Raw genomic sequence first — 27,305 nt, forward strand, 5'->3', positions numbered from 1 at the left:
AGTGATGGATGGAAATTTAAAAAAAAAGCCAGAGTATTCCTCTGGCAAGCCATGGCTCCCTAAACAAAACCTTTGCCAGACCCCTTTTTCCCTTGTTTCCATCTTCAGTATTTCTAGAGTTTGTGTTTTGCTGCTTCTTCCCCACCTTCCACACTTGGTGACCTTCTCTGGCAAAGTTAAAGCTGAAGTTTGTCTTTTAATTGAAATGAGGAGTTTAGACACTTGAACAAACTTCTGCAAGGTGAACTACACGAACCTGTATTACAGTTAATTCCTATTCTGTAATAACTGCACGTGCCTGCTGGTTTTGCTGGGGTGGGCTTTATCACTGTGAGCAATGGATTCAGAGCAACTGTAAATACAAGGTTTGTAGAAACCATTTATACACGCAAAGCCTCAACCTCGTAAAATTGATCAGGCAGGGTTGGATAGTGATTAGGTTTATTAAATTACCTTTAAATTTCAAGTGTTACAATAAAAGATATAATTATCCATAGAAATAAATAACCATTTCAGAAACTGGCAGTGAGTCAGAGATAAACATGAAACCCAAATGAAGTTCCGTAGATTGTAACTGAGGCAAAAAGGATTATGCAGAGGCTTTCTTGCTTTTTCCTATTTATACTGTACTTCTTTCTGGCTAACATTAATTTCTCACTCACATTAGCACATACAGCAAAAACAACCTCTACAGATATAAACTGAGAAGTAGCTATACCAATAATATGCATCAATTTTCAAAAAGACACAAGCCTTTTGAAACCTGAAATGGTAAAACTGACTCTTCCTGCCAATTTACAAGCATGACATGTCAGAATGTTTGTCAACAAAAGCTGTCAATTTAGCACTAAAATTTACTGAAACTTATTTTGAAGTTAGTGGGCCAAATCTGTATAGGTTCATTACAAACCATGAGATGCAGAGCTGAGAGTGAAAAATTTATCAAAGAAAATGTTAATAAATTCAGGATAGAATCATAGAATGGTTTGGGTTGGAAGGGACCTTAAACCCCATCCAGTTCCAACCCATCCAGTTCCAACCCCTCTGCCATTTGAGCCAGGTGGCTCAAAGCCCCATCCAGCCTGGCCTTGGGCATTTCCAGGTATGGGGCATCCACAGCTTCTCTGGGCAGCCTGTTCCAGTGCCTCACCACCTTCAGAGTAAAGAATTTCTTCCAGATAGCTGATCTAAACCTACCCTCTTTTGGTTTAAAGCCATTACTTCTTGTCCTATCACTACACTCCCTGACAAAAAGTCCCTCTCCAGCTTTCTTGTATTGCCTTTTCCACCAAGCCAAAGAAACACCTAACAAAATGTTTTTTTTTCTTCATGTTAATATGTAAAATAGTATGAGAAAAGGGTGAAGTAACCAATGCTATGTAAATCTAGCTTGCAAACCCAGACCCTCCAATGCTCACATTGGTTTTATAACACAGAAACAAAGCTTTCTTCTGCAATGCACGCTGCAGCAGAATGGACGCCGACCCTGGCCATGGCACAGTGCTCAGGTAGGAACATTTGATGGTTCTAAAACGTGATAGTGGCAGAAATGTCTCCAATCACTAAATCAGCAGTTAAAATCACTTCTGCAACAGCCATGGGCAAAGATGCAGTACTCCTGCACAAAATGACTTGATCTTCGGTCCATATCTTACTGTGCAGATCACAGAGCATACTGGACCCAGGCAATAACTTGTCTCACCATTAAAACAAAAAAATGGCACGACATTTGCAACAACAACAACAAAAATGCACTAAAGCACAAGATTAGACAGAATGCTGGACTGCTGCATTATGTTAATGGCAATACTGAAATGCCTACGGTACAGTTCACAGAGAAGAGTTTGCTGAAGGGGAAAAGAGCCTCAGTAGGCAGGGAGACATCCTCCAGTGTAAAACTTTACACTGGAAAAATACGTCTAGCTGAGCATAAAACCAGTGCCTCTGATGACATATTCTGATAAAATTCATATGATATTCTGAATGTTCAGATTTTAAGTTACCACAAGAATTAAGAGATTTTCTTTCACAAGGATTATAAAATTTCAAACCAAAATTAATGTTTTAAATAACAGCTTTTATGTTGCTGCAAACCACAAGCCACAGGATTTAGTTCTAGGCTAACACTTAAAAACAGGTGCCTCTATTTGAGTTGTGTGTCTTGACCTCATTACAGTTAATGGTGATTTATTCAGTACCTGAGTAAGATCGCATTTGTTTGGTTGGTCAGATCTCCACCAGTGAGACAGAATTCTAATGCAAGGGAAGGTGGGGCATCTTGTGCAGACAGGGATACCCACAGCTGAGCACCATCCAAGGTTCAGCAGCATGCAATATCCCCTTCACCTTCAGCTCTGCAAGTGATGCACAATGCATGGAAAGGCAACCTGATGTGATGCCAGTGCGTTCAAACAAAAGCTTATTTACTTGTCCTAACCTGATTCTCTTCACTTCCGAGCAGCTTTTCATGACACAGTCACCAAGTAGTTTGCTTCACTCTCTACCAGGGCCTCAATGAGATGATATATAACCACTACTGTGTTTGGCAGGGCAAAAAAAAATATTCTAAAGCTCTTCTAGTAACAGTTAGGAAAGTACTTAAGCATAAGAAGGTAAACAAAAGCTACATATCAAAACCATAGCTCTCCATTTTCCTTAGATGTAATAGCTGACATATCACAGTGGCCCTTACTAGCACCTGGATTAAGAATTGCTGTGTTCCCATCACCACACATATTAGCTGATGCTGCTTTTCTGGGACAAGACAATAGAAATGATAAGTTTATCCATCAATTTGGCCACTGAGCAGCTCAAACAGTTAAAAAGCATAGGGAGGATTACAGACAAAGGATGCTGTAATCTGTAGCATGAAGCTGTACTCCATCATTCCCCCAGGACTAAGTCTAATTGAAGAGGACTCTGCATATCACAACCTTGATGCTCCTCTGTCTTCTAATTTAATTGCTTGTATGGCTCTCCATAAAGTCAGACCAGTGACATGATTCAAGTTTTATATATATATATATATATATATATGTACTGAAAAACAGGCAGGTAGAGAGCTGCTTGCCACTGGAAAGGTCAGAACATAAAAAGCACCATCAGGTGCTGCCCCTGCATTGTGCCTTGCCAGAGCTGTGCTGTAAGTCACAGCACTGACCTTGTATTTTGAAAATGCAGTTTCTCTTATCTGGTTTACAGCACAGCTCCATAAACAACTGCACTGAGAGAGGCAGGGAGCTGCAGTACGCAGGGAGAATGCAGCAGCTCATCATGGGTAATGTTAATCTCCTAAAACAGTGTCGTCATCAGAGAATACACTACGGAAAGCATACTCCCAAAATTAGCTTTTAGTTAGCTTGCTTTTAGAAAGCGAGTAGGCACCAAACCAATGATACTTCTTTCTGTAATATAAACTCATTGATTTCAGTGGGGCTATTCTGCTGAACAAAATGATGCAAGGTGTAGCGAATATTGTGATGAGAAACAAGTTACATCTGGTCTGACCTACACACTACTATTTTGTTGAAAATTTTCCATAAAAATTGTACCAACAGATAATTGTTTTTGATGAAGTATTTTCTTGTATAAAAACATTGCTTTCTAGTGAGTATTTGTTTTGCATAAAAAAATTCAGTGATCTGAAAAATTTCAGATTTCAGAATCAAAAATTACACCAATTAGAAAATGCTGCTGAGTTGTCTCCTTGGGAGCATAGCTCAGGCTTTGTGTCCACACTTTGCTTTACAGCTTAGAATTCCCCAGGAACACTTAGGTACAAAATAAGACGAAAAGACCAAATGTTTGCCGTCATCAAGATTTTGCCATGTCCTCTACCTCATCTACGAAGTAACCTTGCACACAGGCATTCACAGAAATGCTGTTTCCAACTGCAACATCTCACCATCTTTACAGACTAGACCCCAACAACAGCTCTGTAGATCCGAACATTTCCAATCCAAGTCTCAGTCTCCTATAGTAGTGCCTACACAACAGCAAACAACTGCCTGTTCCCACAAACATAGCTGGATTCACATCCTGCCTCCTGCCTCACCTGCACTGAAGTAATCCATAAATACATATATAACTTTTGGTCAATGAAGTTGCAAATTAATAGTGGTCAGCTCCTGTCTACTTACAGATGCTACTCTCTGTGTAGCATGCTCGCTTGAGAGCTACAACCAGGGTTTTATAGCTGAGCACCACCCTGGGGACATGTGATTTTACAAAATTATCGTACTCATTGGTTTTCCTATTCTATATTCACCACTTAGATGCTATTAGATGCTGCAGAATGAACAGGAAGAGATGATTTAATTAATCTAAACATGACCTCCTTTCTGCCATGTTCAAATCTGATTTCTCTCTGCTTTCCTACGAGATTAACTGAATCTCTATGATCGGTGCCTCCTTTTCACAGCATACACAGGAAGCAACATCGTCATGGGAACCGGAGTCAGTCTTTTACCTCAAGTGGCTCAGTCAGTGCCCCACACTGACACAAGTCACCAAGCACAAGAAGCCTATGATCTTTTACAGCAGCACTTCTCACAAGCGTCTTTTTATTTATCTTGAGGTCAGATTTTCAATTACAGACAAGAGAATTTGTTTTCCCTTGTAGCTGAACCTAGGCTGTCAACTGCACAGCTCTGATTTGTCCCAGCTCTCCCAGTGTTGCCTGGATCTGTGGCATACTGGTGAGCCTGGGCCAAGACTCAAGTCACTGGTTTGAGTGGTTACATGATGCTGGGTAGTGTTTTCCTGCTGCTTTCCCCAAGGTTTTTCACCTAGGCATCACACAGCCATCACGTATCAAAATTAAGGCATTCTAATCCGTCATTTGGACTAAGAACTGTTCAGAAATCACACCAGCTCTGTCATGGAGCTTTCCATTATAAAATGACTCTCAAACTTGAAAAAAGCTTGATGGGCACAAACAGAACATACGTACAGCCTTTAGTGAGCACATACAGGATTTTAAGTTCTTTTTGTGCAACCTCATCAGTCCAAGAAATCTGGATGGTGGGGTAAAGAAGGAAAAGCCATCAGGGAAATAGACAGACAGTTATAAACTTCCATTCGGATATCCCACTCTAAATACTGCAAAACAAGGTCAGTACATGGGCACATGACGTCATTTCACACCAAAGATTATCAGAAGTAACATTCTTTAGAGCAGAACAGCACCAATAATTTCTCCTTTATACAACAGGACCACTTTTTAATTAAATCACTTCTTAATTCCTAGAGCCTTCTTAGCTAGGAAACAGGGTGAAAAACCATTTTGTTCTGCTTAGCAAGACAGCAAACCTCAACTGAAATGTTTTGTGAGAAATTAAGTAATTATTCAAAGCTGAAAAACTTGAAATGAATGTTGGGGGAAAAACATATCAGAGAATGACAAAAATATGCATAATAAAGCACCATGGATATAATAAAGCCTAGGATACATTTAAAACAAATGCATGTATATTAATGTCCCCCCAAAAGGTATTATTGTCACAGAATATCACCACCCTGAAACATCGCCATGAACTAACACACTAGGACAATCCTGTTCTAATGCTCCTGATCCAAAAGGAATTACATTCACTTTTACCTATGCAGGCCTTTTGCTATTTCTCATTTTTCTCCTGGTGACATCAGTGCAAGTTAGATTTTGGCACCCCTCATTTCCTTCCTACCTAAAGCACAGCTCCCATATCTCTTAACTTTTTCTCTTTTTTTTTTCCCCTGTCTCTTCCAGCACAAGCAGAAAGTGTCCCTTCAGGAGGTCATTTAGGGGTGCTGAGTATCTGCCTCCAACTAAACTGGTGAAGAAGAGGTGAGCTGAGCTGTCTGGAGGGAAGCAGAAGACCCATGTTGTTCCACAGCCAAAGCCTGTTTCACACGTCCTGTACTCAGCCTGTGGCACAATCCAAACCCTGGCTCAGCATGGCCAAGTCTGCCAATGTACAATCAGCACCTGAAGTCAGCCCAAGGAATTCCATCCACTATTGCATTAGAGCTCACCCGTTACTAACGGTGAGCTTTGCCCATCACTGTAATGAGCAGCAGTAACTACAGACCTTCTACTATTTAGTTTTTTTGTTTGTTTGTTTTTTTCCAGAAAAAGAGAAGTTTAACAGAAGTTTTGCAAGTTTCTTGGGGGTTCCTACCAGGCTCAGGAGGGTGCTAGACAGCACACTGCAACAAAGCACTCAGAGGCTGAAAGTAACAGCTTGGGTTATACATATAATCCACACAGATATGGCTGTTCAGATACAAAGAGCTTTCCTGCTCAGGATTGCACATGCAATCCTGCACGCTTTATTCATCCATGTGTTTTCCACGCTGGGACCATGAACCTTTTGGAAAGCTCAGTGGAAGTGCACAGGGCAAGGGCATTCTGGAGCACTGACTGTTGGAAACTACATAGCAATGCATTCTTTCAAATTTAAATGGACAAAACATGGTCATAAATGTCAGGGAAATGTAAAAAAAAAAAAAAAAAAAAAAGAAAAACAGAAAAGAAAAAAAGAATATGAAAATTTGGGCCTCCTTACCCGTCATACAGTCTTTGTTCTGTGTCAAGGGGTTCTATTTGCTTCCTTCACTGGCACAAACAAAATTATTCCCATTAGCCCCAAGGAGAGGTGACAGCTAGCTACGCAAGCGAGAGATGGATTCTGTTCTGCATCACACAAAATCAACAAAATAGTCAAATGTGTTCTAGCTCAATAACTGTCTTCAAGTTTTAATTTCACTAACAGCAACGATGATGTGATAAAAGAAGTCAAATGAATGCAGCATGAATACCACACTGGATGGTTAAGAGAAGTTATTGACATGAAGCTGGGAAATCCATTTGATGAACTATTGAAAATATTATTAAAAAACTTCAATGTCATTTTTGTAAAATTGCCTTTCAACAACCCAATACGGTGGCTTCTGAGTGGCCCTATCTATTTGTGTTAGAAGGATTTAAACTAAAGTGTCTTCCTTCAGTAAAGATGCTGATTACTTGAGACAAGACTAGAGGAAAAAAGCAATCACCTAACATTCATCCTGTATTTTTTGATTTGGTGTACACAGTTCACAATTATATTTCCACTTATTTTCTTTGTTAAAATAGACTTAATAAATTCTGAATCAGACTAAGTATGACTTGACAGATCAGCACAGGTTTTTTAACTAAAAAATAATTAAAATATCATCAGTTGAAAAACTTGGCATTTCTCATCTATTTCACGAGAACAAAGAGGCTGCAATCAGACAGGCTCATTTAAATAATACTACCATCTTCCAGCAACTCTCTCAGACCTCTGGTACTTTTTAAAGCTTACTGCTGCTAAACTGGGGGTGGGGTACAGGGTGTCATCTGTCTGTCCACAGTTTTCAAAAATCTTTGTCTGTCAGTAATGACAACAAAGAATAAGAATATATCAGATAAAGTATAAATAAAAGTACTAGTACTGGAACCAAAATATTTATTTACAGTAAAATATTAAAACTAACATTAAAATAATTTTGAAGCTAGAAATTAAAAATGACCATCAATGGACATGTTTTTAACTGGAACACTTTTTCCCTGCATAAAATAATAAAAATCTAAATTTATCCATGGAACACATCTGTACTATTGATATACAAGGATATATATAATCAGAGGAAATTAATCAGCTACAGCTAATAGATTTATTGCACTGACACTGTGTTGCCAATGCCATACTACATTAGAAAAAAAAAAGGCATTCATCTGATATTTTCCAGTGAAAATTACAAAACAAGGCTGTCATGACTTAAGTTGCTAAAATGATATATAATGTTTTCACCTCGCCTCTGAAGCCAGCAGAAGGTCTGACACCAACTGCAGGTGAAGAATCAGAGCTTCATAACTGGAGTTGCAGCCATGCTACATCTAAGCAAGGAAACCAAGCAATAACCTGCACATTCACTGCAGCTGTCATGCAACCCTCCATTCTTATTCCACTGAAAAAACAATTATTTAGCATCTCACCTTGCTATCTTGTCACTGCATGACATAGTAAGTAGCCTTTCTCCTTGCAATACTCCATCCCACGTCTGGATAGTGGTAGTAGAGCGCACAGGGATTGTTCCTTCCCCAGATTCTATTTTTGTTCGTAGCTGTCCTCTTGCCTTGCGGTTTGGATGTCTGTCCCCTTGATCTAAACGACAAAAACTGCTTACAATCAACTGAAAAATATTCTCAAAATATTTTACAGATAGCATTACAATAAGAAGAGTCTATTAAAGCCTATGTAGCTGCTGGCTTACATGACAATTTCTATCACTCTTTGCAATTTAGCTACATAACCATATCACTAGTACATGCTCAGATAATACTTTAAACTCCAATACTAGAATACTACTGCTATCATACCCTCTTGTGCTGCTTCATGTGGCGAGAAAATCCTAGCATCTCCACAAGGAGACGTACTGATATAGAGATGAAACTGCACATTCTCCTTCAGTTTAAACCCGCCCTGTTCCGATTTGATAAAAATGGATTTTTGCTGATCATCTTTATTGCTGAAACAGAGAACAAAAATATAGTCAAAACCAAAATTAACGTACAAATAATATAAGCTGGTCAGTCTCAACAGGCATTAAACACATGATGTCTGGAAATCTTATAATATAACTCTAACAAGTTATTACAAATTAAAAAATGAAAAAAAGAATGGAGGCAAGAAATAGAGAGCCTTTTACATTCCCCAGTGAGCTTTCAGGGATTTACCAGAAAACAAAACAACATCACACATCGGATCACTTGAGATTATTTTGATTTAGATTTTTGTTTACAGATTACAAAACGATTCCCTGTAATTTTGTCTGTGCTTTCCTCTCAAGATTGACACCTAACTGAATACATGTTTTGTTCAATTCAAACTTTAGGGCAAAGAGCTTCAGTTCTCAGTTAAACATTCTAATGCAGCAGGTGTTACTTTACACAGTTCGTTTCAGCAGGGCATGTCAGGACAAGTGTTTCAGATTCAAATAATTAGAAGACATTTTCTGACAGCTTTACAGCTCCATGTGGTCAGCTTATCTTCCCATAAGCTTACCTTAGATAAAGCTCAAGTTGTGTATATAGAAATTTAAGCAGGCACCGTCGAGATATAATTTCCGCATGGCAATCATTTAATGCAAGACCACGATCACTCATGTATTCACCATTGATGCATTTTGTTCCTGTAGAAACACTTATTACCAGAGCATCTTTCACATCTGTACCTGACAAAACAAAATTTTAGAATGAAGATGCAATTAAAATCACAAGCAATTTAGCAAGAGATCGTCCTGCAGAATTCAAACAAGGCTCTTTTCTTTGTTTCTTTTCAATAAATATTTTTTCTTCTGATTTTTTCTTTAAACCAAAAGCTTCACTCAGACTTATCTTCCCTCTACCAGTATGATCTATGTTTCTTGTGAGTTCTTCATTTTGGAGCTCAGATGAGTTAGACATTGAAAACCTGCAGGGAAAAATTGATGCTTCAGGAAGAGTTATTAAAGCCTGATCTCCAAAGACGATGCTTTTTTTCTGAGCCCAGGCAGCCAGTTGGCTTACAGCATGGCAACCGTTTGGCCATATATGCAGATATTAACAGCATCTTTAGAAATTTGTATTATTAAAAGGCACTGATTTATTTAAAAAAAAAGACAGAATAGAAGGGTATTAAACCATCAACATGAAAAGTAACACTAGATAATGAAGTTCAAATGCTTAAACCATTTTAAAGCTTATCAGCAGTACAGGCCATCTAGAGACGTAGTTCTTGGTGTTAAATAATTCTGCACAATTGAATTAAAAATATTTTGCATGTTTTCTATACAAACAACTACCTTTGTCATTAAAACAGTCAGTTCCATGAAGAATTTGGAATGACAGGTCACAATGTTGCATCCCTCTACCAAAACAAAGCAAAAAACACCAGATACAGAAAGCAGCTGGCCCTGCTACATGCCTTCTGCTGTCTTCATCCAAAAGAATATTTACTGCAGTATGGACAAGCGGGAAGAAGCATATTCAACACGCCCCAGGCACCTGAAGTTTAGGGTCCATCCACAATACAAGATCATCTCCTGGAGGTGCCAATGCAAGGGAGCCTAGACTGCCAATGCGTAGAGTTAGCTGCGGTGTGCATCCTGGCCTGAAGTGGTGCAGATTCATGGGAAGCTGTGTGTGGGTGTGGGAAAGAGCAAACCAGCAGTGGTCCTGAACACAGCTCAGTGACAGCATTGCCCACCATCTGGCTGTGCCGCAGCACTGCCAATGTAAGGGGCATAGCTAGGAATTAGTGAGGGAATGGGACACGTGGAATGGGATGTTTGAGCTCTCACTGATTATGAAATAAATACTCATCAAAGTACAACCTTAAAAAAAAACACAGATGAGGCCAGCTACCCCTCCTAAAATGACTGAGACACAAAGCACTGAGAATGAAATACAGCAAGACAAACTAACAAAGTGCAAAACCTTAAAGATTTGGAAAGCAATCATAATTTCTTATATACTATGCCAAAAACAAGAATGCCATCCGTGTGACCAATGTGGTGAAATTTATTTTAGCTTTACTTTCAAAAAGTTCAATGTCTCATTTTAAAAGGTTCATGCATTTTGTAGACCATGAATTATCTCAGAAGTCTCAACTACGCAGAAGACAGGAGCTCCAGAAACAGATGCACTTGCAGATCTAATTTTCCTTTAATCATCTTTAGCCAAGATTTAATTGCTACATTTAATGCACCTTGAAGAGTAAACAGTAAAAATATATTTCAATACTGATTGACTGAAGAAAGAATATAGTTTCCCAGAATGCAAACAAAGCCCTGGTATTTAGACAGCTAAAACAGTTTTTTTTTTCTTTACCTGTTGTCATGACAATTCCAGCAAGGACTTTTCTACGTGCATGTGGAGATGTGAAATTTTCTGTCAAATCACTGAATTTATCTACTACCAAGCGTGCAACAGCATCTGCTAAAACCTGTTGGATCACACAGAAATGAACATTAGAAAATTAAACAACTAAAAAAAGCTACAATAGCATTAGGTTATAAAGATTTGCACTTTTAAATGATTTGACACAACATATTAAAAGTGTTTGTATTGTTTGCTTTAAAACTGGACAAAGATTTTGATGCATCTGCACTATGTCAAGGAGTTGGCTAGGTCCAATTTTCAGGCACACTGAACACTCAGAGCTCACTACATGTGAAAATAGAGTTCTTTGTGCTCCATGACAGGGTCACATAGCCTTATGTTAAGCATCAAAATACCTTACACTCATGATCACTATGAACTTTTGAGGCTTTGGAGAACAACTGAATAGAGAGATGAGTCAGTATTTTCATGCTCAAACCTCAAAATATCTCATTTCAGCATCCACAGTGTTGGACCTGAAAGAAAGATTGAAGTGCAAAACCAGCCTCTTCAAAGCAACACAGAAACCTTTTATAACAATCAAATTAATTACCCAGTTACTGCATAAATAAGAATGATTTTGTTTTCAAAAGAGTTTTCTTGTTTGTTTTTTATTTGTTTGTGTTTTTTTTTTTTTTTAATAAGACATACAAATTTAAGAGTGTAAGACATCACTGTACAACCTACCTGTCTGAAAATTAGGAAGACTTAACTCTTTCACCTTAAGGAAAACTTGAACAATAGCCACAGAGCTGTAACTTGCCAGTTGTGCTGACAAGCAACATCATTCAGGCTCTACGGGGACTAAATTCATATTAATGAAAACTTCAAGATACCATTCCTGCTCTTGCTGAACTCCGATGATGGTTCAGTTCAACACTGCAGCTAATCTCACCTGCTGATTTTAAGGCAGCTGGAACTATAATAACTAGAGATGAATCAAACTCAAATTCCTGAATTTTCACCAGAAAAGACTCTGAAAACCAGGGCAATCTATGCAACATTAGTTTTGAGTAAAAACCACCGTGTAAATATCTGTTGTTGGTACTACCTGTTTTCCGCAAGTACTACACAAAGTCCAGTGCCCCAGTGATACACCCAGCAGCACAGTCGATCACTTCGAAAGGAAAGTTACATGTTAAACAGAAGCAGCTGCAATGCAGGAAAACCCTTTTTGGCACTGTTTTTAGACAAATTAAGAGTGTCCATAAGAAGAGGCCATTTAAGGATGATGACTCTTTCAGACACCGTCACACCCCCAGGCATGCACTGACCATAACAGGACTTCAGACTTTCACACCCACAGGAAAACCCAGGTTTAAACATCTCTACATGCAGATTCCTGCAGCCTGGCATTAAATCCCTTCCATGCAGCGCCAGGCATAAAAGACTGGGTGTGGTTGCACGCTGACAGCTGGCAGTATTCAAGATGCTACATCTGGCCCACAGGCGGACGATTCAGAAGTGCACAGGTCCTGCACCAGGTCTGCCAGTGCTGCACCGATGCTTTAGATACCTGAGAGCGTCTTATACAACGCTAAACACATGAATAAGCAACTAAATCAAGCCCAGAAGGACATTTGGGGCTGAGATGCTTCTGTTTATGAACTAACCACAGGACCTTTCTGTATGAGAAGAAAATCACCACACCTCCAGAGACAGCCCAAGGAAAATCCACAGTGCTGACAAATCTTGAGCATAATCTGTTCCAAAACCAGACTGACAAAGTCAAAAGAAAAGTAAAAAGAAAAGGCTTGAAGACTTCCAGCCTGATTCACCACTGCTTTCTTAACAATGCTCATGAGAACTGACAGACTAGAAACAGAGGACTAGAAACACAGGAACTCTCAATGTTGACTTCCTTCTGGGAAAGCCTTTGCAGCCAATGAAGCAATAACTACAGCTCATGTGTCATGATTTTGGAGCTTGATGTCTTTTTCCAGAATCTGACTGGGGCATAGAGCAACTAGCAGTCAGTGGTGACTGAGGTCACATTTGCACCAAGCTTCAGCCCATGTTTTGCACCACATGACTTGTAGAATCAGAAGACTCTCAACATTGTGAATACAAATTTTCTCAATGCATTTGAATGGACTACAATTCAGAAACTCTTATCAACAGATTGAAAAATTTTTCAGAAGCTCAACTTTGTTCAGAGGCTACCATCACGTCTGTAGAGGCACAAGCTTCTCTCTAGCTTGTAGCCATCCATTGCAGCACTCCAGTCATGGGAGTGGTCCCATCACATTTCAGTGAGATTTAGATGCATTGGTTTAGAGCTGCAGTTAAAGCAGGTACAGTCCTTGAAAATCACACTGGGGTAAATTCTTCCTGCCTTCCTGTGCTTATTTCAGCACCTGGCTTTCGGGGCACCAGCACGAAGGCTCAGTGCTGGTCCCATCATGGGGCTGCTGGTTCCTGCAGCACAGTGGAGGGGATGGGAAGCAGAGCATCAGAACACCGTGCACCATTGCTACCCCCTACTATAGCTCGCATCTGGGCAAAACCAAGTACAGACAGGTGCTACATCAGAGGTAAAAAATGACAGTCCCGCACGGGGGGAAGCACTTTCCTTTCTCCTTTAAATGAAGGCTAAGGGAGCCTTGATGAAGTTGGTCTCCGGACAGATGTTAAGAGAGGTTTTTTGCTTATGTATTTGTAGACTGAGGGATAGAGAAGATTTTTTAAAGTTCTGAAGAAGCTTGTATTAGGCAATTGTTGTAGCTTTACATACACTTCCCAGATGCTGAACATGCTTATTATTATTATACTCGGTGAATACTCTAAAATAGTCTCACAGAAAGACTAAGAATTATAACAGCTGAAGGCAACAGCTGTAGATAACATGAGCTTTCTAAGGTTAACCCTACAATTTTCTCAACTTCACAGTAAGATTTGTAAGCTACTAGTCTCCTGAATTAAAAAACTGAAATAGAAACTTCTTCCTCACTGACCCTTATTATGGCTTCTGAAATTAATATGGATATATTCTGAATCCAGTTTTATAAAAAGGAGAAAAGTGATGGAAGGAGAGAGAGAGGAGAAGGGAGGAGAGAGGGCTGAAAAGTGGCCTCTCTATTGCAGTGAGATTACTAAAGGTTACAAGGGAGATGAGCAACATACACCTAACATACACCTATGGTGGAGGATGTCTCAGAAATAAAGTCAGGCAAGGGCCTGGGAAACCACAGAGGAAGCCTAGCCAAGAGCAAGGGCTCTGTACCAAGGAGGCCATCATGGCAAACTCAGTCCGCTGAGACCACCTCCAAAAACAAGGAGGCAAAGTTTCTCAAAAAAAATGGTCTATCTTGTTCTGTTGTCTTGTGTTCAGGCCCATTGGAAATAAAGGCACCAGGAAAAAAAATTATTCACCACATGAAACATGCTTATAAACTCAGGTCCTCACCTTAACTCCTTTTACTCCTGATAAGCAAGAGGTGGTGAAAATGAGATAGAGATCCTACTAGATAAGAAATCTCCAAACTTCTCTGACTAGCTTTAACAATCTGTAGACCTTAAAATTGTTTCAAGGGCACTGAAAATAAATGCCAGATTCTGAAAGAACATATAAATCATTACTCCAGAGCACGGTCCTGACTAGGTGCTTTCCCAGAAACAGTTTCCAAGCCCAGCCACACGACAATCTCTGTATGACCTGGGAACAAAAAGTCACAGGGACAAATGAAACCTTGAATAACTGATATGTGTATTAAAGAATGCAGAGTCCTTACTGGGACTCCAGACAGGGTTACGACAGCCTTACCAGCAATTTCTCTGCCATCACCACGTGACATAGAGCAGAGATAACTGAATCATCAGAAGACACAGATTTTTGGTAAACGGGAAGGTAGGAACTGGATGAGAATCATGCAGGTTATGATCAGGCCACTGCACAACAGGGAACAAGACTTACTGACCTAAAATGATGACCTTGCTGTCCCCATTTCAAATCATTTCAAATCAAGGACACAAAGCTCCACATCAAGACTAGGCCACTGACCTGTCTGGGTATGGATCTTTCACTTCTCTTTCTCTATATATTCCTTTTCATATAAATAAATACTAATTGTAGCAGAAATTGAACTCGTCTCTCACCTTCCCAATGAGCGCCCTAACATCTGACAGAGATTCTCAATGCACTCTCCTGCATTAAATCATTATTCAAAGTTGGGTAATTCAAAAAAGGAAAGACCTAAAATAGCTGACAGTTTGCTCATTAAGGCGTGTGAGCTCAAAGCTATTTTGGGTGCATTGTTCCTTTCCCTGATGAAGTTGCAGTGAAACCAGTTCTTTTCTACACATACAAAATTATTTGGGTTAATAAATATTTTGCAGCAATTTTGCATCAGAAAACCCTCCCTGATCGGCTGTGTTTTAAAATATTCTGAACCTGGTCTGTCTGGATCTGAAGGAAGGCCTCTGTAGGCCATAGAGATCTTCCCAACACAGCACAGATGTTCCACGCAGACAAACGCTGGTTAGCATCAATGTGATGGGGCACCCAGGCAGCTGGAGCTGGGGCACTACATGGGCTGACAGCACCCAGGTCTCACTGGAGAACTGACTGAAGACCTCCCAGTCTTTTGTGCACTCTGTGGATCTACAGTGGTCCTCCTTCCTTTCAAGCACAAATGTTCTCCCTCAACTTCATTTCTTCTTACCTTCACAACTGAAGGCATATGTGAATTTTCACAAGCTGATGAGCACTGGCAGTGTCCACAGTAGGTAAAATCAGGATCAACTGGGTCCATTATCTCTCCTCTGACAGTGACCAGCACACACATTTCAGAGGAGGTGCAAATATATCTACACTAATAAAACAGGTTAATTATTTTCTAGTTCTCCAAAGTTTCCTGTATTTATTTAAAGAAACTCCTGCCTGGCAGCAGATTCTCTGACTGCTTGTGCAAGTGTATCTTCAACATTTCTTTCAATTCTATAGCAATTATTTCAACACGTTTTTCATTAATTTTCATATTCAGTTTTATCTTTATACTAGGCTTGAATTTGTTACATTCTAATTCTCCTGTATGTGCTAAGCTGCCTTTTTCAATAAGCTGCATAGGTCTTCTCAGTATCCTTGCAGAAGAAGCCTTCCCAGATCTCTAATCATTTTCATAACTAATTTGTACATCTTTTCTACATTTGAATACTTCTTTTCTACCTTTCCCCCCACCCTCGAGGCTAAACCAGGATTAACATAGCACTTCAAGTGAAACCACACATTACAGCATTGGTTCTCAGGACACTTTTTCTCCTTAACATTTTGCTTTAATGTGTCTACAGCAATATACAGGATGTTTTTGCCCTAAGTTGAATTTGCAATATAATTAGTTGAGTATTTAAAAGTACTCCCTCTATTGGATTTTTACATTTATTTCATCTGCAACTACACTGCTTCTTTATGTAGCTCAAGTTACTTTCTCTCACAACAGTCCAGCTTTCGCTAATCAAAATAACTGTTTTTAAACTTCAATATTTACAACTCCAAGTCTCTCGTTTCCACATCTTTGCATTCAGGCTAATCTTTTTAAGTAAACAGTTTAAAGAAATCCAAGAAATACCATTAAAAAGCTTATGCTGAGGTTTTCCTAACACAGGATGTCAGTGGATACCCTCCACCATCAGGTTCCTCCAGTCTGATGGAAACCGTCATCTGCAAGGCTGCAGATGGAGCAGCCTTGACCAATACTTCACTGAAAATCCCCAGGTGGCCTTCTTTACTGCTGGCAAAAAGCCCATTACTGGGAGAGAGATCATTGTACTGGGACACACCAGGATGCATGCAGTTGGTTCAAAACAAACAAGATGAGACCCTTTTTCCCAAAATACATACTTAAATGGTGGAACTAACTGCTGCAGGGTGCTACAGAAGATAAAAGTTTACAGAAGTTCCAGAAATTATTGAAATTTTGGGGGGGGGGGGGGGGGTGAGGGGGGTAAGAATCCATCAAGGATTCTTAAATGAAAAGGCACATCATTTCCAGCTAAGAAAATCTTTGAGACACAAACTGCTGAAGGTTGGAAGAATATACTGGGTAAGAACTGCTATAGCCCTTTTCTCATTTTTTTTTTCAGGGCATTTGGTACTGGCCTCTGTCCATGCTGATTTTTTCTTTCAGACACAGAATAATACCCCCTCTGACAGAGGTGTGAGCCTTCCTTGGGAAACAGTGGGTGCCTAAGGGAAAAGAAAAAAAAATCAAAGGGAAAACAAGTGATCTCTGGGACATTTATCTCTGGGTGAGAAAGAGATCAAAAAAGAAGAAATAGAAAAGTCCAGCAGAGCGCCCATGGCCCCTGAGATGTCCGAGGAACTGCTCAGTGGTGATGGGGGACTGTCTCTGTACTAGGATCCCCTGCAATCTTACCACTTCCCTGAGCTGAGGCTGCTGGCAAGGACCTGGGCAGGGTCTGCCAGCTTTGGTCTGGCCCAGTAAGGCTCTTGATATGATTCAGTGCTCAGAAATGCTACTTTCCCCAGTAATCAGATTTGGGCTTCACAATAATAGCTTTCAAAAAGCTGGTTCTATCAGCTTCCATACTTCATCTATAAACAGGTGACCCATTTGTCTTCAGAAGTTATTTTAAAATACTGTTCACATTTCTCTGTCTTTTCCAGATCTGAACAACCATAGATACCTACCAAATCTTTAGACCTATGACAAACGAGGTGCTTTAAATGTTTTAATGATTTTAACCTAAGCATGTTGAAACACGTAGTTGTCTTCCACAGAAAAGAATAAAACTTCAAGGACACATTTTAGAGCCCTTGGTACACGCTGTGGATTACTGTACAATACAGGATATCCTGTTGGACTTGGCATGGGAGCTAAAATGAGGATGGCTATCAATTTACGAAATGTAGCTATCCATAAAAATATTTTCTTTGTTTTGGAGAGGCATATCCCTACCCCACCGGACTGACAATTTCTCCCATTTTAATACACAGAGTAATAAATGCACAAGGCCTGATTTTCATCAGTGTACCTTCATCTGCTCTGAGGCACATGCTGACTTACTGGGTTTAAGTCGCTTTCCCAGCAAAGAGATTTTCCTCACTGCAGGCAACAGTGCTTCATCTATCACAAAAGGTCAAGCTGTAAACAAGCAGATAAGCTTGCTTTGCACAGACTGATTTTAAATGTATTAAACCACAGGACCTTGATAACCCACGTTACTGGCCAAATGATTATACCCGTATCTATTCAATAAGCTAATCTCTGATATCAACTGTCCTTCTCTATCATTTGATAGCTTACATGTGTATTCCCACATTTCATTTTCTCCAGAGTGCTTGCATCTACCAGAAGGTAAATAACTTTTGACATGTACTTCACCCAGAACTCCCAATCAACACCCAGAGCAGCAATCAACTTTTTGCTCCTCTCAATTCTTTCCGCTCTAACAGTTTTTCTCGCAAGGCATTACAAATTAACACATTAGCTGCAGACACCTTAGACTTCTGCCTGCTGCCTACCAGATCCAGAAGGTAATGGCACCTCTCAAGAAGTGAGGTGTCTGGAGCAACACACTGCTTTTCACCACACAGCTCTGAGCTGAGAATGCATTATTTTGAACCTGCAACCCAGGCAGCAATTCCAACATCTGCATTGGCAGAGCTACATTATACTTTCATTCCTTCCACTGGGCTTTCAGTGCTTGGAATTTTTCTCCCCTTGCATGTTTCTAGTTTGCAATTTGTCCAAATAAAATCATTATTTTGTTTGGTCTAAGGGTTGTTACAAATCTCAACCTCGTCTGCATCACTCCTGTACTCTCCAATGTTTGTGACTTCACCCACTTTAGGATTATCTCAAAATTTAATATATTTACATATATTCATTAAATGCTGTTTAAAAACAACTGTTTAAGAACTCGAGTTAAAAAAAAAAAAAAGGAAAAAAACAAAAGCACAACCAAACATCACAAACGCTTAAATCTCTGATTACTCACTAAAACGTACCAGAACAAAATCACTTGTAATAGACCATGATGTAATAGATCAATTCCAATACCTTGACAGCTAATTATAAATAGAAGCAGAGTAATAAAACACAGCAAAGTGCAGAAAGAAAACGGATGTCCTGATTACAAACTGACCAAAAGACTCAAAATCAATAGCTGACTTTTAATGGGATCTAAATGAGACAGTACCAGCAACCCGCCCCTTCCCCACATGGTGTAGTATGCTGAATTACTCCTACAAACACTGGGTTCTCTTCCACACTGGAGTAGCCTTTTATGCACATCTGCAAGAAAGGTAAAATGCAAGCTGGCCCTAAGGTATGCTTTGTTGTAGACAATATGGGCATCAAGGTCAGTGTTGGAGTGCTGGGGGGAAAAAGTTGCTTGCATGTGTTGCTTTTTTTAAAAATTTATTTATTTAAAACTGTACCTTAAGCTCAAATGCCTAGAATTGGCCACATAGTTTCTGCATACCTTGCACAGCATAACTACAGAAACAGCCCACTTATGGATTGGCACTCTGGGACAACGAATAGGTTCACAGAACTGAGAATGCAGGTCAAAATCTCACAAAGCAAGGAACTCAGAAGTACCCATCACTGTCCAGTGGTCCATTGAAGTCCCTTAAAAAGGCTGTGTAAGTTGTTATGCATTGATCTGCTGGGCAGAAAAACAACTTTACCCCCTTAGAATGATAAAAATGTGAGCTGTGAGAGAATATAATGATTCTACCTTCCCCATCCCAGAACAAAACTTACCAGAAGTCGCCCTGAAAAATTATTCAGGGCAAGAATTATTCTTATTCTTTCCTACTTCATATTGCAGTTACCATTTTCACCATTTTACTGATTCAGGAACTAGTAACATGTAAAAAAACAGTGATTTTTTTTTGGTGTCTGATGCCAAATCCACCTTTAAAAGCACTATTTTAAAAGCAGTCTGAAATAGCTGAACATACCGAAGAAATCATAAAGACCTGAAATAGCATAATCCTAGATTTGAAAAAGCATGAAACATTCATAAATAATCCAATAATTATGCAAGATAAAGAAACAGCATATAGGAATTTCTAAATAATGCATTTTGTCTATGCAACTAGAGGAAACAATGTACTTATAATAGTCACATTTATATATACTCTTCAACCCCAGATTATAGAATGACATTGAATCAGACATATAGTATTTTTAATGAACTTTAAAACAATGTTTTTGAGATGCCAAAGGTCAAAGCCTCAAAACTCTCATTAGAATAAACAGAAAGTTGAAAAGAATTCACGGGAACTTATATGTATATGTATGTATATATACATATGTAACAAGCACATGGATTTAGACAGACATATCATTAAAAAGACCCAATGGATGTAGTACAAAGAGGGCAGTCAAACATTCATTATTGTACTTAGACTGGGGAGAAGCACAAGCAAATAAGGGAGAATTTTTCTTCACTAAAAAAGTTTAAAATTACTTAATTCTAGCTTCTTTACATTTTTTGATCTCTGTCCGGTATGTTTGCTACCTTCCCTACTTCACTAATTATTTAAACTATTTCTCATCCCAATTTACTTGCCTAAGTAATTTGCATATAGTTATTAACTAATTTGGTTAGAGCACCATCATTTAGATGACAGCTATTTAACCACAGGTCACAGATACATGCACTGCAACTCTGCCTTTTATTCAGACCCTTGGAATAAGTGACATTAGCTTCACCTAATCTGTCCTTCACTTCCATTACTCAGCTCTGCTAACAGTTTCAGTTTGCAGAAGAGGATGATTTTCTTCTCTGGTAAAAACAATTGTGTCAGATAATAATACTTCCTTAAGCAGTAAATCCTGACTTGAACTCAATCTATGCACAGATGTCTAAGACAAGCAAGCCATGGTTCAATCTCTCCTCAGCACAAACAGCAATGTAAGCTGGAGTTGAGGTGGGCTTTGTGCTCTACTACATGATGTGATCAAAGCTGAAAAAGCATTAGCGACAACTCTGTCCAGCAGAACACAATCATTTCAGACAATTGTCAGAAGACATAAACGGATTAATCACCTAATACAAGCAGTGTATGTATACATATAAATATATATATATATATGTATGTATTTATATGTGTGTATAGATACAAATATATATATATGTATATATTATATATATGTATATATATGTATATATTTATATGTATACACACACAAGCACACACACAAATAAACACACCCATCCATCCAAGCAGAATAAACAGCAGAAATGTTGAAGCTGATTCAAAATGATTCACCTTGGCTATTACTGGTCATTATCTAAGCATGCTGAAAAACACCAAAGGGCTTCTCACCTGTGGCAAATGCAACTGGAGCCCCTCACTAGGAATGGGCTGTCGAGATGGAGTCTGATCCAGCTGCATGTTAAACAAGGATGCCAAGGCTGACTGAGCAGCCCGAGCTTTTGCAAGCTTTTTATTCCTTCCTGATCCTTCAAACGTTTGACCATCCACTGCAACAGCCATGACAAAGTTTTTGGCATGGCTTTCCCCACTCTCTGAGAGAAATTCGTACTTCAGTCCTGGCCGCAGCTCATTCAGGATCATGACAGGATTCTTCCCGCTCGTGGTCGGGTACGGTGGTGGTGTGGGGAGAGGTGACTGGGTAAGACTGCTCGCTACAGCAGATGACGATGACAACCCGTAGTCCCCACTAGAGCTGAAGGAGCCATCCCCATTGGACCCTAGGTAAAAGGAAGCATCAGCAGGAACTGGAGTTTCAAATCCATTGAAAAGTGTGTCAGGAAAGTCTGCCTGGTCAGAGGTGAAGTCTGTGTTGACAGAGAGAGTCCTCCCCATTGCGAGGTGCGCTTCTGATGCATTTGGGAATTGAACGAAAGACCGCAGAGCCTTCTCAGCAGCATGAAGCTTGGCTTTCTTTTTTGTAGGGCCAGACCCTTCAAACACCTGCCCGTTAACTTCAACTGCCATCACAAACATTGGAGCATGAACCGGCCCTGTTTGGGACAGCAGTTTGTACTGTAAACCAGGTTTAATCTCATTAAGTTGCATCAGGGCATTCTTTGGCAAAACGGGACCTGGCGTTTTCTTCCTCTTCTTAGGGCGAAATTTGGAGTGGCCATTGTTGCCCTCCTCCAAAAGACGCTTTCTGCTGCTGCTGCTACCACCATTGGAAAGCTGAGCCCCCTCCCCGGTGCCTTGCACACTGCCGTCCTTGGGGGGAACGTTGTCCATGTTGCGGTTTTCTTTAACATCAGTGCTGCTTGAACCTGCGGTGCCCAGAAAGAGTAACTTACAATGCCTTCGTTGCAGGATCTTGTAAATGCAAAATTTATAGATTCCTTTATCGCTCTTTATAACTGGTTAAGTGATGTGTGCTCACTGATTAAAGCTTTTGCAATATAAATGGAGAGCAATACTTCTTGATAATTCAAGAAAGAGCACATTCAAGAATTATTTTCAAACAATGCATTTGCTACTTTCATATAAAATGCTGCAGCTTTTTCTTTTGCATTCAAATCACACTAGAACAAAATTTTTACTTGATGTGAAAAATGCTTTAAACCAGAAAACTAAATTGTATTATTTGTAGGATACACCTATAAAATAAAAAGCTACCATTACTAAATTAAAAATGGATGCTTAAGACCAGTTCTAGGAGATTGATATTTAATTCTACTTTATTCTTATTTTATTAATGTTGCATTTTTGTCTTACATGATTTTATTTGCTCAATTTGAGAAATGACAAATAAAATCGGTGTCATGAAAAACTAGGCAGTTTTTTGGTAGGTAGGCACCTTGACTGAAGACTGTATGAATGTTTTACTTCTCTTTAGCTATGCCATATTCTCCAAATTCCATTCTTATATGCTTTTCATTTTTTATGCTTTTCCCAGCATTCATTTCACCTCACCTCAGTTTGCTCAGGACCTTCAGCTGCTGGCTGCCCAAACAGGACTGCCTGCCCACTGCATGGCAGCTCCAGCAACGGGCCCGTTCAGCAGAGCAAACCCCTTGTCCAAACAACTCTGACCCTTTAACAGCCTTCACTGAACCTAGTGACACGCTCCTCTTTTCTGTACACCCAAAACAGGTGAATACAGCCATATGGATGCAGCACAAAATGAAGAGAAACAAACTGTGCTTCAGCATCTCTCTGCATATGTAGTCTTAAATTTCAAAACAAATTTTATCACGTATCTATTCCATCCTCAGAAAAACAGCTGTAAAAAATGCGTTTGACTTAGGTTGCATCACAAAACTACTACGTATATATTTGTACAGTCTTTTATTGAGAAACATTTTATTTGCCATTTATATGCAGCTTTTAAATTCCTTGCAAAAAAACTGCTCTCCTAAACTTACAAAACTAAAGATCCTCTCTTAAGACTACATAGAACACAAGAAGTGTGACAAAATCTGCACAATCACAATGAGGATATTTTAATGGGAAAAAAGTAGTATTGCATGATTAATTTAATGATTCATTATTTATTTTCTAAAGTACAAAGTTGGAGTAATGATACATTAGATATGTATTTAAGAATTATGTTTGCTATAACTGGAAAGTCCTCAGTTTTATCCTGATTAAAAAACTAACAAAATTAATTATTTGTGCTTTATATTGACATTCATGAATGAAAAGGCAAATTTAGTAGGTCAAGCGCATCTAACTCTTCTGTTCCAAGACTCCAAAGTATCTATTACTGTATTAAATTCACACTGATAGCAGGTGATAAATATTTATTGAAATTAGAGCAAACCAAAGTGGAAGCTTTCTTCCTGACAAATTTCAAACATGCTTTAAATCTTCATTAAGTATTCACTACCAGGCACACATCACTTCGCCCAGGTTACAAAGCTGATGGAATGGTTACTAAATTTTCATTTATAACATCCTCCAGCAAAAGCTCGATAGGTTACTCCTTTCGGTGCTCAAAGAAGAAAAAAAGGAAAAAATAAAGATCAAAAGAAAAACACCAAGTAGGAACACATTTTGTTAAAATGCAGTAGCACAACAAAGACTTGTATAGTATTGAACATTAAATTCCAGTCAAATGCAGTCCAGAGTGAAACACAAAGGGTTTGGGAGCATTTCACGGCTACAAATCTGCTAAATTTAATAAAGAATCTCTTGTAATGTCCAGCCACAAATTATATTGTCTGCAGAACGTGTGCTGAAGGGCCATGACTGTCAATACACAGTGTTCATGCATAAATATTCTTTATCATACTACAGTGAAGGAATTTAAGGAAAACAGAATAAATTATTAAAACTTTCTTACAGTGTGTTTCTTACCTGAAGCTGTAATCTCCAAAAATTATCTAAAACAGCATTTTTCAAACATTGTTCTTACTAGTGGCATCAGAAATTTGCTACTGAACAATGTAACTTTTGTGGGCTAAACAGAAATCATCCAGTTAACGCTAAAAAATGGTTTCTGTTCATATCTTTCTTTCTATAACCAGTGCCTGTGGAAGCTACATAAAGAAAATATGAGTCGAATAGACTCCAACTGACTGTAAAAAGAGCAGTTCTGTATCCAAGTTCAACAGCTGGAGCAATTGCAGCTTGGCCTGCAATCATCCTGTTCTCTCTTAGTTCTTCTCACATCTCCTTATTTCCATTGCTTTTTGAGCAGATCCACTGTGGGTGGTAAGGAACTGGACACATTGAAGATTTTGCACTTTTTGTTCTGTTAACACAATGTTTTAGAGACCGTAATACTCTGGGAAGTCTCTCAATCACTTTGAACGGAATGAGGGAGGACAGCTCTACCCTGAAAGCCATGGCTAACTAGGGATCCCATCAAAACTCAAACTAGGAACATTAGTATTCAAAAGGAACAAAAATTTTGTTGCTCTACAGCAGTGTACGCAGAAGATGTTGACCACTCCACTAATATTCTAAAACACAGCTTAACTCACCTCATGGGTCTGATTTGGAGACCAGCACTAAGTCTTGTGCTGCCACAGCTAAAGTAAGGCAGGAAAATTAGAACTGTAAATGTTCATACAACAGTTTGGGTTGGGAGGGACCTTAAAGACCATCCAGTTCCAACCCTCCTGCCACAGGCAGGGACACCTCCCACCAGACCAGGTTGTTCAAAGCCCCATCCAACCTGGCCTTGAGCACCTCCAGGGACAGGACATCCAGAGCTTCTCTGGACAGTGTCTCACCACTCTCAAAGTGAAGAATTTCTTCTTAACATCTAACCTAAATCTCCCTCTTTCAGTTTAAAGCCATTACCCCTTGTCCTGTCACTACCTGTCCATGTAAGATGTTGCTCTCTAATGTTAAAACACAGTTAGAAAGTACAATGCGTTGGAGGGAGCTGAAAGGAGAGGAAAAAAAAATCAATAATGGATGTTTTTCATATTTTTTTTTCTTAAATTAAAAAACAACTTATTGCAGTTGACAGGTGACCACGTGTTACAGTCTTGGTAAATCTCCTAGCAAAAACAAAACCTAAGACTTTCTAAAAGATCCTCATACTAGATGCTATGTATATGCTCGTTTATGCGTTTTCCAGTCTTTAAATAAGTTTCCGAGTAATGAATACTTTAAATAATCATTGAATACTTTCAAGCTGATCACAGCTTTCTGAAGTTGATCACAACTGTTGTGTATTCAGCTCCTTCAAGTAGTGTTAACAGATACGAACACATGACAACAGGGTCATGTTTTCTTAAACATTAACACTACCCATGATTTAAAAGTAAGACAGTTTTCATAAGACTAGCTTATTTTCCCATCACTAAAAATAGTTGGCAGTTTTGACTAGAGACTTCAGTAATGTCAGCTGAAGCTTCTTTGGTAAAAATCACAACCGACAGCATCACATGCCAACAACTTCAGTGAAAGGAAAGTTCTGCCACTGAAGTAATCTATTTGAGAGGTTTACAAAGCTGACAGCACTCAAAGAAGGAAAGAGGCATAGAAAATTTTCATACTATTAAAAAAAAAAAAAGTTCTATCCAAGCATGCTGGTTTATTTTTTTTCCCATGTAATTAAAAAACACCTCTAATTAAGATTCTTTATTCAGTGGGGATCTTGCCTTGCTCTCTGCTCCATCTGGTATGGAGCACACTTAATTATGTTTAAATGACTCTTAGCTGAACCACAGCTAGAAGGATGTTTCTAGATACCCTTTATACTGTTGCCCTCATTTACTGGCCTGGGGAAATCCTAAGTAAGTCTTTTTTATTATTATTTTATTTTCATATGAAACATATACATAAAAAATGTGACTTCTTGTGATCACCTTTTTAGAAAAAGGGGAGAAAACAATCAAAGAAAAAGGTCAGGACACACACTTTAGCAAGTGTTACAAGTCTTCTGCAAAATATACCACTTCCCCTCTCCTGTGAGGTAATTGATAAGTATAGACTTCAGAGAATTGACAGAATTCATAGAATCACTGAAGTTGGAAAACATCTCTAAAATCGTTAGTTAACCGTTAACCCAGCACTGCCAAGTCTACCACTAGACTACGTCCATAAGAACCACATCTATGCATCTTTTAAATGTCTCCAGGGATGATGACTCAGCTACTTCCCTGGACAGCCTGTTCCAACGCCTCAGAACCCCTGTCAGTGAAGAAATTTTTCCTCATATCCACCCTAAATCTCCCCTGGTGCAACTTGAAGCCATTTCCTCTTGTCCTATCACTTGCTGCCTGGGAGAAGAGGCCGACCCCCAGCTCCCCACACCTTACTTTCAGGTAGTTGCAGAGAGCAATAAGGTCTCCCTGAGCCTCCTCTTCTCCAGACTAAACCACCACAGCTCCCTCAACCACTCCTCATACAACTTGTTCTCCAGAGCCTTCACAAGCTTTGCTGCCCCTCTTTGGACATACTCCATCTCTTGTAACATCTTCTCTTCGTTCAACAGATACAGGAGGATGAACTTAAAACCTGAAGTCTGAAACACTGTTTTCTTGAGTGCATTAAATGTAATCTCATGACTGTCTTACACTTCTGCAGAACCAAGACAGTTTGAATTCTAACTTCTGCAGATAAATTCTAGTTATTGTAACTGTAAGGTACAAATATTGCACAGGTTCACCTTCCATTTCCCCAAAAAGGAGTTACACAAAATAACAAAGGCTTTTATGGGCACTTCTGATATCACACTTTGCCATCTTCAGTGATACAAAAATACAGACAGATAAAAATAAAAAATCTTTGTACAAATCAAGGTGTAGCACTTAGGAATTTTGATTTTCCTCTCCAAATCTGATAATTTAACATTCTAAATTCATGATGTTTGTGTGGTCATACAGATGCAGAAAAGCCTTCTTACACCTTCTATTAACTGGGGTCATCCAAGATGATGATGTTACCTGTGGTTTCTTTTGCAAAACGTGATACAGGCAATGCACCTCAAAATTTACTTCTGGTAGATCAATG

General features: G+C 39.1%; 1 protein-coding gene across 5 annotated transcripts in view; it reads right to left on the reverse strand.

Moving 5' to 3' along the window:
- The window catches only part of ADARB1 (adenosine deaminase RNA specific B1), a 76,271-nt gene that overhangs the window by 15,248 nt on the left and 33,718 nt on the right, over positions 1-27,305 (reverse strand). For 4 of the 5 annotated variants that reach the window (XM_040561759.1, XM_040561758.1, XM_040561760.1 and 1 more), the window contains exons 4-8: positions 21,225-22,159; positions 10,874-10,988; positions 9,069-9,237; positions 8,384-8,532; positions 8,000-8,168 (exon numbers count right to left, since the gene is read on the reverse strand). In XM_040561759.1, the coding sequence (XP_040417693.1) occupies positions 8,000-8,168; positions 8,384-8,532; positions 9,069-9,237; positions 10,874-10,988; positions 21,225-22,159 (1,537 nt within the window). Of the gene's footprint in view, positions 1-7,999; positions 8,169-8,383; positions 8,533-9,068; positions 9,238-10,873; positions 10,989-21,224; positions 22,207-27,305 lie in introns of all 5 variants that reach the window. The other variant, XM_040561762.1, reaches the window with a different exon arrangement.

Source organism: Cygnus olor, chromosome 6, assembly GCF_009769625.2.
Source record: "Cygnus olor isolate bCygOlo1 chromosome 6, bCygOlo1.pri.v2, whole genome shotgun sequence".
Lineage (NCBI taxonomy): Eukaryota > Metazoa > Chordata > Aves > Anseriformes > Anatidae > Cygnus > Cygnus olor.